Raw genomic sequence first — 13,224 nt, 5'->3', positions numbered from 1 at the left:
TGAATTTTCATTGGTTTCCAGCTAAAGGAGAGAAAAACCCTTCAAGCTTTAACCTCCTCTTCTTGGGAGGATATTCCCACCCTGCAATCATTTAAGTTGCCCTTTACTACATCATTCCACCCCCACCCCCTTATGCCAGCTCTACAATATCCTGTTTTTAGGGTGGATGACTAGAACCGTATGTAGTATTCCAAACATGACCACATCCTGCGAGGTAGCTCACTATTCAGCACAACCTTGGAAGGTAGGCAGCCCATTATTTGATTCCATTTTACAGATTGAAGATAGAAGCTGAGAGTGGACTTGTATAGAGGCCAGGCAGGGGTTTATTCGCGTAGTCAAAGCCATTAAGGCAATGGGGGGGGGGAGCCTGTGCAATTTTACTTAGGAGTAAGCCCCACTGAAGTCAGAGTGGTCTCCTTCCTGAATATATACTCGTAGGATTGCATTGTAAACCCTGGTGGTATTCTCGAGGTTTATGGAGCCTGCATCATCAGTCAGTCACTGTTTTGAGCACTAAGAGAAAAGAGACAATGTTGACAAAAGGGATTGTGCGATCTGGTCTAAAATGGGCACATCCACTGCCTTCTTAACTTGGTGTCTCTGAGCCTGCAGCAAGGAGTTTCTCCTAGACCAGATTATGAAGGGTTAAATAGGTTGATCTTTCTGGGTCCTAGAGCCCCTCTATATCTTTAGAGACAGGGGGAAGGAATAAGGTACGGAGCTTCCTCTTTCTCACAAACAGTCAGCTCTTGGGGTTTTTTCTCTCTTCTTCCTAGCAGTAGCAAAAGCAGCAGATCGAGACAGTACAAGCCCCCAAGCTGGGCAAAGCAGCAGAGGTGAGTCGATGGGAATTCTGCATGCGGAGAATTACAATTTGCGAGATGTCTGGAAGTTGCGGGCGTCTGCTTTATTTGACTGACAGGGAAGATGTGGCTTCTGCTATAAGGCAGGGTCATTCTTTCAGTGGAGCGATGATCATCAGCTCAAAATATGGGATGCAAATCCACGAGGGACTAGCTGGTACTGATAATCCTTCAACAAACCTTGCTGGAGCTATTTTATGAAGTGCTTTGCAGTCTTTAGCTTGTTCTCTGTCACAACAGCCTTGTGAGATAGAGTACACTTGTTCCCATTTTGCAGATGAGGATAACCAATGATATGTTTACCGTAGTTCCTGCAATGCCCAACAGTGCTTTCTAATGCATAAAACAGCCTTCCCTAATCAGAATAGTGCAAACAGAGATTTTGTATCAAGTACTGTAGAGGATGTTCACCTGTGGGTTGTAAGTCATTAATAAATCATCATCAACAACAACAACAACAACAACTATTATTTATTCCCCAGCCACTATGGGTGGCTCCCAACAGATTAAAAACAGAATAAAACATCATATGCATGACTACCAAGAAGGAAGCCTCACTGAGTTCAGTGAGACTTATCCCAGGTTAGTGTTTATAGGACTGCATCTAAGAGATGCTCATGCATGTGTGTTAGCCCACCTTGAGACTGAGAGATGGTTTGTACTTTATTGTCTGCACAAACAATTGCATGTGTGAATGGTCCACTTGCAATGAGTAGTGGAAGAACAGAACACTTTGCTGAGTTACAAGCAGGTTGTCACTGGTTGTCTTTGTAGCTGTGTGTTCTGCTGCCCCATTGCTCAAGTGAAGATTAGGGTACCAGATGCAGATCCAGCATCCTGAAGATCAGCTGTGAAGATAGATCTGAAAGTATGTGAACAACGGCAGAAGATGCACAGAAGTCAGAATGAAAGGTGAGCAAGATTAAGGCCTGAGTGCCTTAAATAGCTCTTTGCCCATCTGCTCACACCAGAATAGCACAAGCAAAAATAAACAACGAAAAAGAAAAGAAAATTGCAGAAACCTGCATTTCTTTATGAATCCTGCTTATTTCAAATCACTGTTTGAAATGTAGGCTCTCTCAGTAATCTATGTCTTCTCTCTAAGATTATACTGACCATTCTGATTTCTCCCTGGACCATCTCCCCAGGTTCTTGCAGTGTTTAATCCCTCCTATTTCTAGTCCCTGTGTGATATTTTTGCCCCTTCCAGACACAACTGTCTTCCATTTACCTCAGAGCAACGGCACTGATTTTTCAACATTCCATTCCTAGCTCTTATTCTGTGACATCACAGCAGCTCAGCCAATGGCTAGGAGCGAGGCATGAAGTCAGTGGATAGCTGTGAGCTCACTATGTGTATAAAAGTATGGGTTCTCTCTCCCTCTCTTCACAGGTTCTTAGCGCCTTAGATGGGAATTTTACTGTGCTCTTGGTGGTAGTAGCACTGTTGATGATAAGCCCTGTTCTGTTGAGCACAGTCCTGCCAATTTTGGCATGGGAGTTGAGAAGCTGAGAGCAGCATCAAGGCCAATGCCAAGGAGACAAAATGGCTGCAGTTGAAGGGAAGCAATAACACTACAGCTGTAACTGCCTTTGAGAGCAACCAGAGGGAAGAATGGAGGAGCCAAACCCAGGACATCCTGAACTGGGGGAAGGGGTAGGCAAGTCTCCTCGGGCTGTCCAGGCTGGGGCAATCAGTGAATTTCTGAGGTGGGCCACACCGCACCATGGTAGGGTTGACAGACAGGAGGGAATGCGCCCTCATGGAGAAGCCCAGTGGCAAGAAATCCTCAAAACGGTACAGTCCTCTCATTCAGGTTGGGCAACTTCCCAGCTGCCAGAGTTGCCGCCTTGGGAAGACCTGTCTACATTCGAGCGGGTTGTCGATGTTTGCCAGTGGCCACGAGGAGGGGGCATGGCCAAACTTGTGCCGAATCTCACCGGGGAAGCACAGCAGGCCTTCAGTAGCCTAGAAACAAGAGAAAGAGGAGACTACGGGAAGGTGAAAGTTGCCATCCTGCGGGAGGACTTTGTGAACGTGGAGGCCCAGCGCCAGCACTTCCGCCAGTTCTGCTACCAGGAGACCGAGGGCCCCCGGGAAGCCTGCAGCCAGTTGCGGGAGTTGTGCCATCGCTGGCTGGAGCCGGAGAGCCGGACAAAGGAGCAGATTCTGGAGCTGCTGATCCTGGAGCAGTTCTTGACGATTCTGCCGAAGGAAATCCAGATTCGAGTCCGAGAGCGCGGGCCGGAGACCTGCGCCCAGGCGGTGGCCCTGGCAGAGGGTTTCCTTCTGAGGCAACAGGAGAGGGGGAAGCGGGGACAACAGGTGAGGTCATTTATTCAGGTGGTCTTAAAGGGGTGGGGGTGGGAGGACCGAATTGGAATTCTTCTGGTTGTTGAGTTTCAAGGAAGCACTGCTTCCTTAAAACTTTGACATGTGTCAATCATGTGACTATGGTGTCATAGCATTGGCAGGTGGGTGATTTCATCTCCTGTCAAAGTTGACCTGCAGTAGTAGGGGAGATAGTGAGGGCACTGTGACCTATGGCTTGAGAGTTATCACCTCTCACCTGGAAGGCCTGTCCCCTAACCTGACTCGGCTTGTTGTGACTACCTTGCAGCCGCATTCAAACTTAGCCACTTGTGACCAAGTGAAGGTGCCTGGGCACCAGGATGGCACCTCCACCATCTGAAGGTGTTTGCCTGCGGATCCTTGGATCGTGACTGTTTTCACACACTAGCAACATATCCTGTAGAATTCTATCTGTTACATTTTATCTGCACAGCCAGAATGAATTTCAGAAATCAAAAAGTCATATTGTAAAATACAACTTTCAAGCCATCTGGCCCAAGAATGGCAACCAGGCATTCTGATTTTGCATTCTATTTTGTAACCCTGGCTTAATAATAATAATAATAATAAATTTTTATTTATACCCCGCCCTCCCCAGCCAAAGCCGGGCTCAGAGCGGCTTACAAGCAATAATAAAAACAAGATGAATGATTACAACTTAAAAACAAAAGTAAAATACAACATTAAAATAATGGAACATTAAAATATTAAAATGTAGCCTCATTGTAGGAAGAGAAGGAAAAGAAAAAAGAAAGAGAGGGAGGGAGGGAATCAAATTGGCTCCAAGCCAAAGGCCAGGCGGAACAACTCTGTCTTACAGGCCCTGCGGAAAGAAATCAGATCCTGCAGGGCCCTGGTCTCACGAGGCAGAGCGTTCCACCAGACCGGAGCCAGAGCTGAAAAGGCCCTGGCTCTGGTTGAAGCCAATCTAACTTCCTTAGGGCCTGGGACCACTAGGGTGTTGTTATTTATGGATCTTGAGACTCTCCGTGGGGCATACCAGGAGAGGCGGTCCCGTAGGTACGAGGGTCCTAGGCCGCGAAGGGCTTTAAAGGTCAAAAGCAGCACCTTAAATCTGACCCTGTACTCCACCGGGAGCCAGTGCAGCTTGAAAAGCACTGGGTGAATATGCTCCCATGGCAGAAACCCCGTGAGGAGCCTCGCTGCAGCATTCTGTACCCGCTGGAGTTTCTGGGACAGCTTCAAGGACAGCCCTGCGTAGAGCGAATTACAGTAGTCAAGCCTGGAGATGACCGTCGTATGGATCACTGTGGCCAGGTCGGGGCGGGAAAGGTAAGGGACCAACTGCTTGATGCGGCGAAGGTGGAAAAATGACGCCTTGGCTGTTGCTGTAACTTGCGCCTCCATGGAAAGGGAGGCGTCAAGGATTACACCCAAACTCTTAACGGAAGGCAATGGCACTAATTGGGCCCCCGCAAGAGAAGGGAGTTGGTCCCTCATCCCCATGCCATCCCGACCGAGCCATAGGACCTCTGTCTTCGAAGGATTTAGTTTCAATCGGCTCCCACGAAACCATCCAGCTACAGCTTCCAAACATCTGGTCAGTGTGTTCGGGGCCGAGTCGGTGTGGCCATCCATCAGCAGATAGAGCTGAGTGTCATCAGCATATTGGTGACAGCCCAGCCCAAAGCTCCGGATAATCTGGGCAAGGGGGCGCATAAAGATGTTAAAAAGCATTGGGGAGAGAATTGCGCCCTGCGGCACTCCACACACCAAGGAGTGGCGCGATGACATTTCCCTCCCTAGTGCCACCCTCTGTCCCCAACCAGAGATAAAAGAGCACAACCAGTTACGGGCTATGCCCTGTATCCCCACGTCTGCGAGGCGGTGGTCCAGAAGATCATGATCGACCATGTCAAAGGCTGCTGACAAATCTAAAAGGATCAGCAGTCCTGACCCGCCTCGATCTAGTTGTCTACGGAGATCATCTGTTAGGGCAACCATAGCCGTCTCCGTCCCAAAACCAGGACGAAAACCGGACTGAAATGGATCTAATGCCGATGTTTCCTCCAGAAACCTACCAAGCTGTTCAGCAACCACTCTCTCAATTACCTTACCCAGGTATGGAAGATTTGAAACTGGGCGGTAATTGGATAGGTCTAAGGGATCTAATGAAGTTTTCTTTAAGAGTGGACACACCACAGCTTCCTTCAGTTCCCCTGGGAATGTCCCGGTGTCAAGGGACAAATTGATAATTTCAACCAGGGGGGTCCACGCAACATCTGGACACTCCCTAATCAGCCAAGACGGGCACGGATCAAGGAGGCAGGTGGTGGGCCTACTAACTTGGAGGAATCTATCCACATCAGTAGGGAGTATCCGATCGAAATGGTCCAACACTGGACCTGAAGTCAGTCGAAGGGCCTCCAGTTCAGTCACTGTATCTAAATTGGCAGGGAGGTCACGACGGAGCAACAGGACTTTCTCCGCAAAAAAGCTCGCAAATGCCTCACAGCTGTGGGTCGAATTTGTGCTTAAATTTGGTTGTCCTCCTAAGGACGTTATTGACCTAATTATTCTAAAAAGTTGTGCCGGGCGAGAGCTAGCGGATGCAATGGAAGCTGCAAAGTAAGATTTCTTAGCAGCTTTCATAGCCATTTCATAGGCTTTCATAAGCGTCCTATAAGATGTTCTTGAGGCTCCGTCACGAGTTCGTCGCCATACTCGCTCTAGCCGTCTGAGATCCCGCTTCATTTTCCGGAGCTCCTCAGTAAACCAAGGTGTCCGGTTTCGACGGGGTCGCAGAGGGCGCTTAGGCGCGATCTCATCAATGGCTGCCAAGAGCCGGTTATTCCAGTCCTCAACAAGGTCATCTAATGAGTCGCCAGGAGGAGCAGGGTTTCGCAAGGCTTGTCGGAATCTATCAGGATCCATCAGTTTTCACGGACGAGCCCAAATAGGTTCGCCACCCGAGCCAGGGAGGAGCGGGAAGTCAATCTTGGCTTTCAGAGCGTAGTGATCAGACCATGGCACTTCCACAGCGGGGAGCATGATCACATCTATGCCAGCCCCAAAGATCAGATCCAGCGTGTGACCTGCTTGATGAGTGGGGCCCAAAACAAACTGGGAGAGCCCTAGTGTTGCCATGGAAGTCACTAGGTCCAGAGCCTGTGAGGAGGGAGTGGCATCGGCATGGACGTTGAAGTCTCCCAAAACTAGTAGGTTTGGGAACTCCAAGGCCCAGCCCGCCACCACCTCCAGCAGGTCTGACAGGGTGGCTGCAGGTGTGCTGGGTGGTCGGTACACCAGCCAGACAGCCAAGCTCTCCTTGGTGCCCCACACGAGACCAACACATTCAATGCCGGAGATCGCCGGTGATGGCAGAGCTCTAAAAGAGCAATCCTCCCGGAATAACAACGCTACTCCTCCCCCCTGACCCACAGTCCGCGATTGATGGAGGACAGAGAAACCTGGGGGTGTTATCTCATGTAGGGAGACTACTTCGCCTTCCCGTACCCAGGTCTCCGTCACGCAAGCCAGGTCAATCCCCTGCGAGACAAAAAAGTCACGCATGGTGGCGGTTTTGTTGCCTACGGACCTGGCATTGCACAGCACCAATGACGGAGGTGTGTAATCCTTGCTCTCCCTACCCTTATCCCTTGGGATGGGGCGTAGATTGGAAGGGGTTCGAGGATCACTGCATCTTGAAACCCTTCGCCGATAGAGAGATCTAGCCCCACCGCCATTCTTCCCTAGCCCTTCAATTGTGGAAATCCCAGATCCCATACTAGCCTCCTCAATAGATGGGTAACATCCCCTCAATAACAAGTCATCCTTGGGCCAGGACTCCTGGGTCAAAATGGTATGGGAAAGAGGTGGAGGTCTGATAGGGTAAGTATCCCTAGAAGATAAAACCCAACCAACCGCACCCCAAGCGGGGGGGGACAGTCCCATGGTGTTTCATTAAGGAGCCATTTGGTGCCTGAGTTTCTAATGCTGCCTTGCAGTGAGTAAAATGCACCCTGTACATACTCGGAGGCATATTATAAGGCTGAGCCCTAACACTGACAACAGATGGCTGATCTAATCACAGAATATACTTCGGATAGAGGAGTCATTTTCCTGCTGCAGCAGCTGAGAGATATGCTAAAGTTTTCAAACTGTGGTCTGCATTCAAGCTGCATTCAAGTAGTCTGCAGAAAGTCTGTGGAACAGAGAACAGTATATGTACTTAGCTCTGCACTTGACTAATGTTTTTTCTAATGATGGCAATTAAGACCATTAAACCCTAATTTAGGGCCCATGATTTTCATAGTTCAGTCTGGTGCAGTCTATAATTCCTCCCCCCAACAATTTACCAGTTTAAAAGGGCTCTTCTCTGTTGCCAGGCCACCATCAAGTCCAAACATAGCAGCAGGATAAATACTGGAGCTAGCCTGAGGCTTAAAGCAGACCAAACTTTAAACCTAACATCACAGAATTTATTCACACAAAAAAGCAAGTCTGTGGTTATCGTCATATATATGATACGTGTGGGGTTTGATTTGTAGGACAAAGGTTTATTAAGTGGTCCATCAAGACACTCTGGCATTTTTGAGTGGCGGGGTGGGGAGAAGAAGATACTTGAGAACTTCTGTCCTATGGAACAATCCTGAAGCTGTAGAGAAGAGAACTTTGCAGTTTCTTAGCAACAGTCGATAACAGTTAGGGAAGAGCATCCATAGTTGCCCAGCAACCACTCACCTGCTTTCTCCCAAGCCTTCAAAAGTCTTTTGTTCTGGTCTGTTGTGAGAAGGCAGCAGCAAAGAGATCCAGCAGGGGTCTCTACAGAACTTCATGAAGAAGTTTATGAAGTTGGCTAAGGGAGAGAAAGTGTGGCTCTGCAGATGTTGTTGGACTCCAGTTCTCATCAGTTGTAGCCAGCAAGGATCAAAGGTCAAGGATGCTGGGAGTTGCTCCCCACTTCTGATCTGGACAGTGGCCAGGGCAAGGCAGAAAAATGATTTCTGCCTGGCTGGCTTGGAATGAGCTTCAAATGGTTGTGTCAGGCTTCACTTTTGAGTGGTTGTGAGTTTATTGCTTCTCACAATGGATAAACGCTCAACACCACCATCCCATTATTTGTTTCTCTCTTGACACCACAGAGGATATCAGCCCGTGTAGGCCCAATATTCCTTCTTCACTTCCAGTGTGATTGTTGCTGTTGTTACAGGTATCGGGAACAGCCCAAGAAGGGCCTGCAAATTGCTCTGAAGCTCATCGGCCTCTGGTCAACACCAGGCAAAGGCAAACCTATAAGGAAGTCAGGCAGCAGGACAATGGGAACGCCAGCTCCCCTGGTAAGGAACCACACCATTCCCTACATTATTTTCCCTCCAGTCTTCATTTCTTTAAGGGTGTGTTGGTCTGAATGTGGCCCGTGCTCATTAACTGCTATCAAGGTGATGGAAAGAGTGATGACAGTTCATCTGCAGATGCTCTTGCAGGAAACTGATTATGTTTGACGCATTCTGTGGTGGGAGCCACCACAGAAAAGGCCCATTCTCATCTTGTCATCTTACAGACCTCTCATGAAGGAGGCATATGAAAAAGGGCCTCAGATGATGATTGCAGGGTTGGTACTTACCTACCCAACATACCAGGGTATGCATCTGGATTGGCATGGAGGTGGGGGGAGCTCAGTGGGTCTTTGTGGAAAAAAATCCTGCATTTAAGGGCAAACCACATGCTTAACATAATACGGTTGGACCCATATGTGGTGAACTGATGCTTGTAGCTAAAATGTGAGCTGGAAAGTCTCTAAATGAAATCACTCTGTGCAAGTTGTGTTGTGGTCTGTCAATCTAAATTTGATTTAAGTCTAGTTACATGCGGGAATTTCTGAATGTTAGATTTTGTGGGTGTTGGATAATTTGTCAACATTTTGCATTGTAGCATCTTGAGTACAGTGCAGAATTCTTTGGAGTACATAATTTTTTGTTAGGGTTCAACACAGAATGTGTATGTGTGTTTGTGTCTACCTAGTCACGACATCGTATCTGGCTCTTCTTTCCCACTCGACAGGTGCCAAGTTTTTGGGAAGAGCTGGACAGTATTTCCAGTGTCCGGACTGTGGGAAAAGGTTTAGGGGAGAGGAGGAACTCCGAGCTCATGGCGGTATCCACAGGAAGGACCGACCTCATGCCTGTGCGCAGTGTGGGAAAAGATTCACCCGCCCATCGGGCCTAGCCAAACATTTGAAAACTCATTCAGGGGAGAAACCTTACCACTGTGCCCAGTGCCCAAAAAGCTTCATTCAGATGTCGCACCTCACCAGACACCAGAGAATCCATACTGGGGAGAAACCCCACCCTTGTGCTGCATGTGGGAAGCGCTTCAACTGCCCGTCGGACTTGGCCAAGCACCAGCACATCCACACGGGTGAGAAACCCTTCCGCTGTGCCGAGTGCGGGGCAAGGTTTAACCAGTTCTCGCATCTCACAAGACACCAGAGAATTCACACAGGAGAGAAGCCCCACGCATGTACAGAGTGTGGCGAAACCTTTAGCCAGCGAGCACATCTTATCAGCCACCAGAGAATCCACACGGGAGAGAGGCCCTACCGCTGCACCTATTGCCAAAAATGTTTTAGCCACCTCTCGGCTCTTACAGTACACAAGAGAATCCACATGGGACAAAGACCTTACGGCTGCCCTGAATGTGGGAAAAGATTCATCGCCTCATCTGCTCTAACCAGGCACCAGAGGACCCACTCAGAAGAAAGGCCCCACACCTGTGATGAGTGTGGCAGGAGGTTCAACCAGCTCTCTCATCTCCACAGGCACCGACGGACCCATTCAGGTGAGAGGCCCCACAGCTGTGCGGAGTGCGGGAAAAGATTCAACCAGCTCTCGTCTCTCACCAGACACCAGAAAATTCACACAGGGGAGAAGCCTTATCCCTGTGACGAGTGCGAGAGAAGGTTTGTTCGGCTGGCCGACCTCATTATTCACCAGAGAATCCATACGGGAGAGAAGCCGTACCGCTGCACCGAATGTGGGAGGAGGTTCCGGCAGAGACAAACGCTTGTCAAGCACCAGAGACTTCATCCAATAGTGAATTCATAATCTGTTAATGAAGCAAAGCAAAGCCTTTCCTGCTTTTGGGTTTATATCCAAGCAATTGACAGTATGAAACTGGATTTTTTAAAAAGAAAAAGAAAAGAAAGAAAGATGGGGGAAGACATTTAATTCCAGCATCCCAGTTTCCCCTGTTACTTTATCTACTGCCTCTCTCTATTCCTCCCAAGGAAACGGATGCAATAGTTTATAAAGCCTTGTTAAAAGAGGATCTTCCGGTAGAATTTTCCCCCAGGCACAAAATAAATTAAAATTAAAAAGACAGGCATGCATGCAGACACACATGCATGCTGGAAATGGAAGCTGTTGGATTCGGAAGCTACCTTCTGCAGTGTCCCAGTGTCGTGCAGACATTTGGATGAAATAAACAATATGTTATAGGCATGATGAAGATACTTTAGTGTTGGGGAGAATGGATTTCTCCTTAAAGAATTGGAAATATAGAGATCAAAGGGATCTGAGCCAACTCTTTCAGCATAGATTTTCTGGTACTAAGATGAGCATCTTCTTTCGTTAGCACCATTTTGTCCCTCAACCATCCCACCTCGCCTTTTTAATACTATGAGGAATGCCACACCATCTCAATTTCTGCTCAGTTATTGATTTCAGGCAAATCTTTTCCTCCAGCTTAGATGGAACTTCTGATTTTATTTATGTATTCCTTTGAATGTAACAAAGGGCCTTACAGTCTAAATCAACAACCCTCGGGTGGGTCATTATCACTCCACTTTTCCAGATGATGGGGCTGAAATAGACAAAGCCTCATGCCCAAGGCCATAGAGGGAATCCATGGTGGATCTAGAATTTGAATCAGGACACTCCAAAAGGTGGCTGGCTCTCTGCATATATTACATTGCACCAGCTCACATTCCCTCCCTCCCTATTTTCTCATCACACCCTCAGCAGAAGTAAACAAGAGAAGAAAACAGAGATATGGCACCTTCACAGAATTGTGATCTTTACTTGTTATGTAAATTGCTGTGGTTCCTGTTTTCCAGATAACTCTTCCTGAGACAGAATGGTTTGTCCAAGGTCTCCCATTGAGGGATGGCAGAGTCAGAGCTCGAGAACAGGTCGTGCTTGCTTTCTCGATCCATCTTCATAGGTTTTAGCTTGTAGAGATCAGAATAGAATTAAGGTCTTCTCAAAGGTGTCAGTATTTTGCAGGAGGGGTTCAAGTGTGTATTAAATATTTACTTCTTTGTGCATCCCCTGCCAAAAACAACCCCCCAACAGACTGTTTGCATTTAGGAAGGTGATGGGGAAATGCACTGAAATGAGTAGTATGAACAAATGAATGGGAAGGTGTATACCTGCTGTGAAAGCAAATCAGGATGAATTCAGGATGAGTGCTCATTGTTGTATAACCACCCTGCAAACCAATCAAAATGAATGCTGAATAAGGATTGGGCATAGTCTAACCTCCCTGTAAGCCTTGTGGAAGCAAATCATGATGAATACTCAATAAACACGACATCTGGAGGAGCCCCAGATTTATTTATTTAGTGTGTGTGCCATTACTGCAGCACCTGCATTGTGTCTTTTCTGTGGTCTTTCTCAATGAGAGCCTTTCCTCTTAAAGACAGATACTTGGAACTCTCTTGTGCTATCAAAAGCCAAGTTTGGAGAGGGAATCACAACCGACAGGCCTTTTTCTCTTCTCAAGCAGCATGTGATTTTCAAGAGAGCACCCTGGTCTGAAGAATGAACGACTCTGCCACTTGCTGAACTTGACTGTGTAAGTCAGGGATAGCCAATGTTGTGCCCCCCAGATGCTGGACACCAACTCATCCGTGGCCATTTTGGCTGGGGCTGATGAGAGCTGGAAGGCACCATGTTGGCTACCTCTGATCTAAGTACTTATATTTCAACTCTTGTTGGGTTTTGTCAGTGACTGCAATGCTTGAGGAATGCTCTAAATCTGGAGGTTGAATAGGAGCCTTCAGGTGTACCAAACACATGTTCTGTCACTATTCTTCCTTGTTCTCTCTCAGCCTCCATCCTGTCCTCATGTTTATCTCCAAGGCTAGAAGGGAACCTGTTTTGTGATGGTGGAGAGGGAAGCACTGTTGAAAGGAAAGCCATGGATCTCATCCATGCTTTTTGTTGACCGCCTTGGTCCTCAGATAAGGATATGCTTGGAAAATCCAGTCCACTGGTAGCCTTCCATGTTGTGGCTGCATCTATAAAACTTGTGGGTGAATATGGAACATGGGGAGAATGGAATTTGACCATTTGGTTGAGATAGGAAGTGGAGACTAAAGAAAGCATTGATACAAGCTTTCTCTTAGGAAGCTAGGAGCCATGATGAGAAACCTGCACACACACCCTGCCCCGTTTTCTAGCCTTGTGGCTTCCCATTGATTCCATGGAGACTGGTGCAATGACTGCAAAAGGCAATGCAAATATAGGTTGTGCCAACCAGATCATCATTTCATAGATGCGGGAAGGGATGGTCCTGCTGCCCCCCAGTACTGCCTTGATCTCATATTGCAACTCCGGCATTCCATTTTTGCAAATTCTTTTTACACACAAGCTACAATGGAGAATTGCGAAGATCAGAAATGATCCACAGTGCAAATCCTATAAGGACAAAATATGTTTAGATTGGAGCAAGTGTTTCAGAGGAAGGTTATTCAAGGCAGACCATGATAGGCATCCTTTGCTTGCCCTCAGCATCTGCTCTGATCCAGCTTCCAGGCCAGAGGATGGGATTTCTATTCCTGTTAAAAATTATTAGTGGAAGTAGGGGCTGGTTTTGGGAATGTGTACCCTCTTTCAGATGAGCCGGTTCCCTTGTCTGAAACAGTTCTCATGTAAGTCCAATGAGGTGGCTACCCACCTGTGTGCAAAGTTATCTATAACAATGCTTTGGAAGCAGCTGGGAAAGGAAGAGGGGAATATCACTTTGCTGATGTGAGGGAAA

At 47.6% G+C, this 13,224-nt stretch overlaps 2 protein-coding genes across 7 annotated transcripts in view; one reads left to right on the top strand and one right to left on the bottom strand.

The window, feature by feature from the left end:
* Positions 1-182: 182 nt before the first annotated feature.
* LOC310663328 (uncharacterized protein) lies at positions 183-11,783 on the top strand. 4 transcript variants are annotated; one of them, XM_083411110.1, is made up of 6 exons: positions 183-244; positions 780-839; positions 1,349-1,448; positions 2,260-3,192; positions 8,393-8,519; positions 9,244-11,783. In XM_083411110.1, the coding sequence occupies exons 4-6, from the start codon at positions 2,482-2,484 to the stop codon at positions 10,284-10,286; spliced, it is 1,881 nt and encodes a 626-aa protein (XP_083267236.1). In that variant the 5' UTR covers positions 183-244; positions 780-839; positions 1,349-1,448; positions 2,260-2,481; the 3' UTR covers positions 10,287-11,783. The 4 variants fall into 4 exon arrangements, with proteins under 4 accessions (XP_083267236.1, XP_083267235.1, XP_083267233.1 ...); XM_083411109.1 differs by lacking the exon at positions 183-244 and adding an exon at positions 1,641-1,778 and having other exon boundaries at positions 760-839; XM_083411107.1 differs by lacking the exons at positions 183-244; positions 1,349-1,448 and adding an exon at positions 1,641-1,778 and having other exon boundaries at positions 779-839.
* The window catches only part of LOC310663438 (uncharacterized protein), a 41,103-nt gene continuing 38,252 nt past the window's right edge, over positions 10,374-13,224 (bottom strand). For 2 of the 3 annotated variants that reach the window (XR_014504486.1, XR_014504489.1), the window contains one exon: positions 10,374-12,881. Coding sequence is in view for 1 of the 3 variants with exons in the window: in XM_083411271.1 (XP_083267397.1) it covers positions 12,186-12,489; positions 12,721-12,881 (465 nt within the window). In the remaining 2 variants the exon portion in view is untranslated. The remainder of the gene's footprint in view (positions 12,882-13,224) is intronic. The other variant, XM_083411271.1, reaches the window with a different exon arrangement.

This window comes from Podarcis tiliguerta (assembly GCF_965153285.1).
Source record: "Podarcis tiliguerta genome assembly, chromosome: 13".
Classification (NCBI taxonomy): Eukaryota; Metazoa; Chordata; class Lepidosauria; order Squamata; family Lacertidae; genus Podarcis; species Podarcis tiliguerta.
Note: the sequence above shows the minus strand (reverse complement) of the source record. Positions and strands in the feature narration are given on the sequence as shown.

Bases quoted from the DNA above. Each gene is read 5' to 3' on its own strand.
- LOC310663328 (XM_083411110.1), top strand. From the start codon at position 2,482: ATGGAGGAGCCAAACCCAGGACATCCTGAACTGGGGGAAGGGGTAGGC. The intron at 3,193-8,392 runs GTGAGGTCATTT...CTGTTGTTACAG, and splicing joins GGGGGAAGCGGGGACAACAG to GTATCGGGAACAGCCCAAGA. The intron at 8,520-9,243 runs GTAAGGAACCAC...CCCACTCGACAG, and splicing joins TGGGAACGCCAGCTCCCCTG to GTGCCAAGTTTTTGGGAAGA.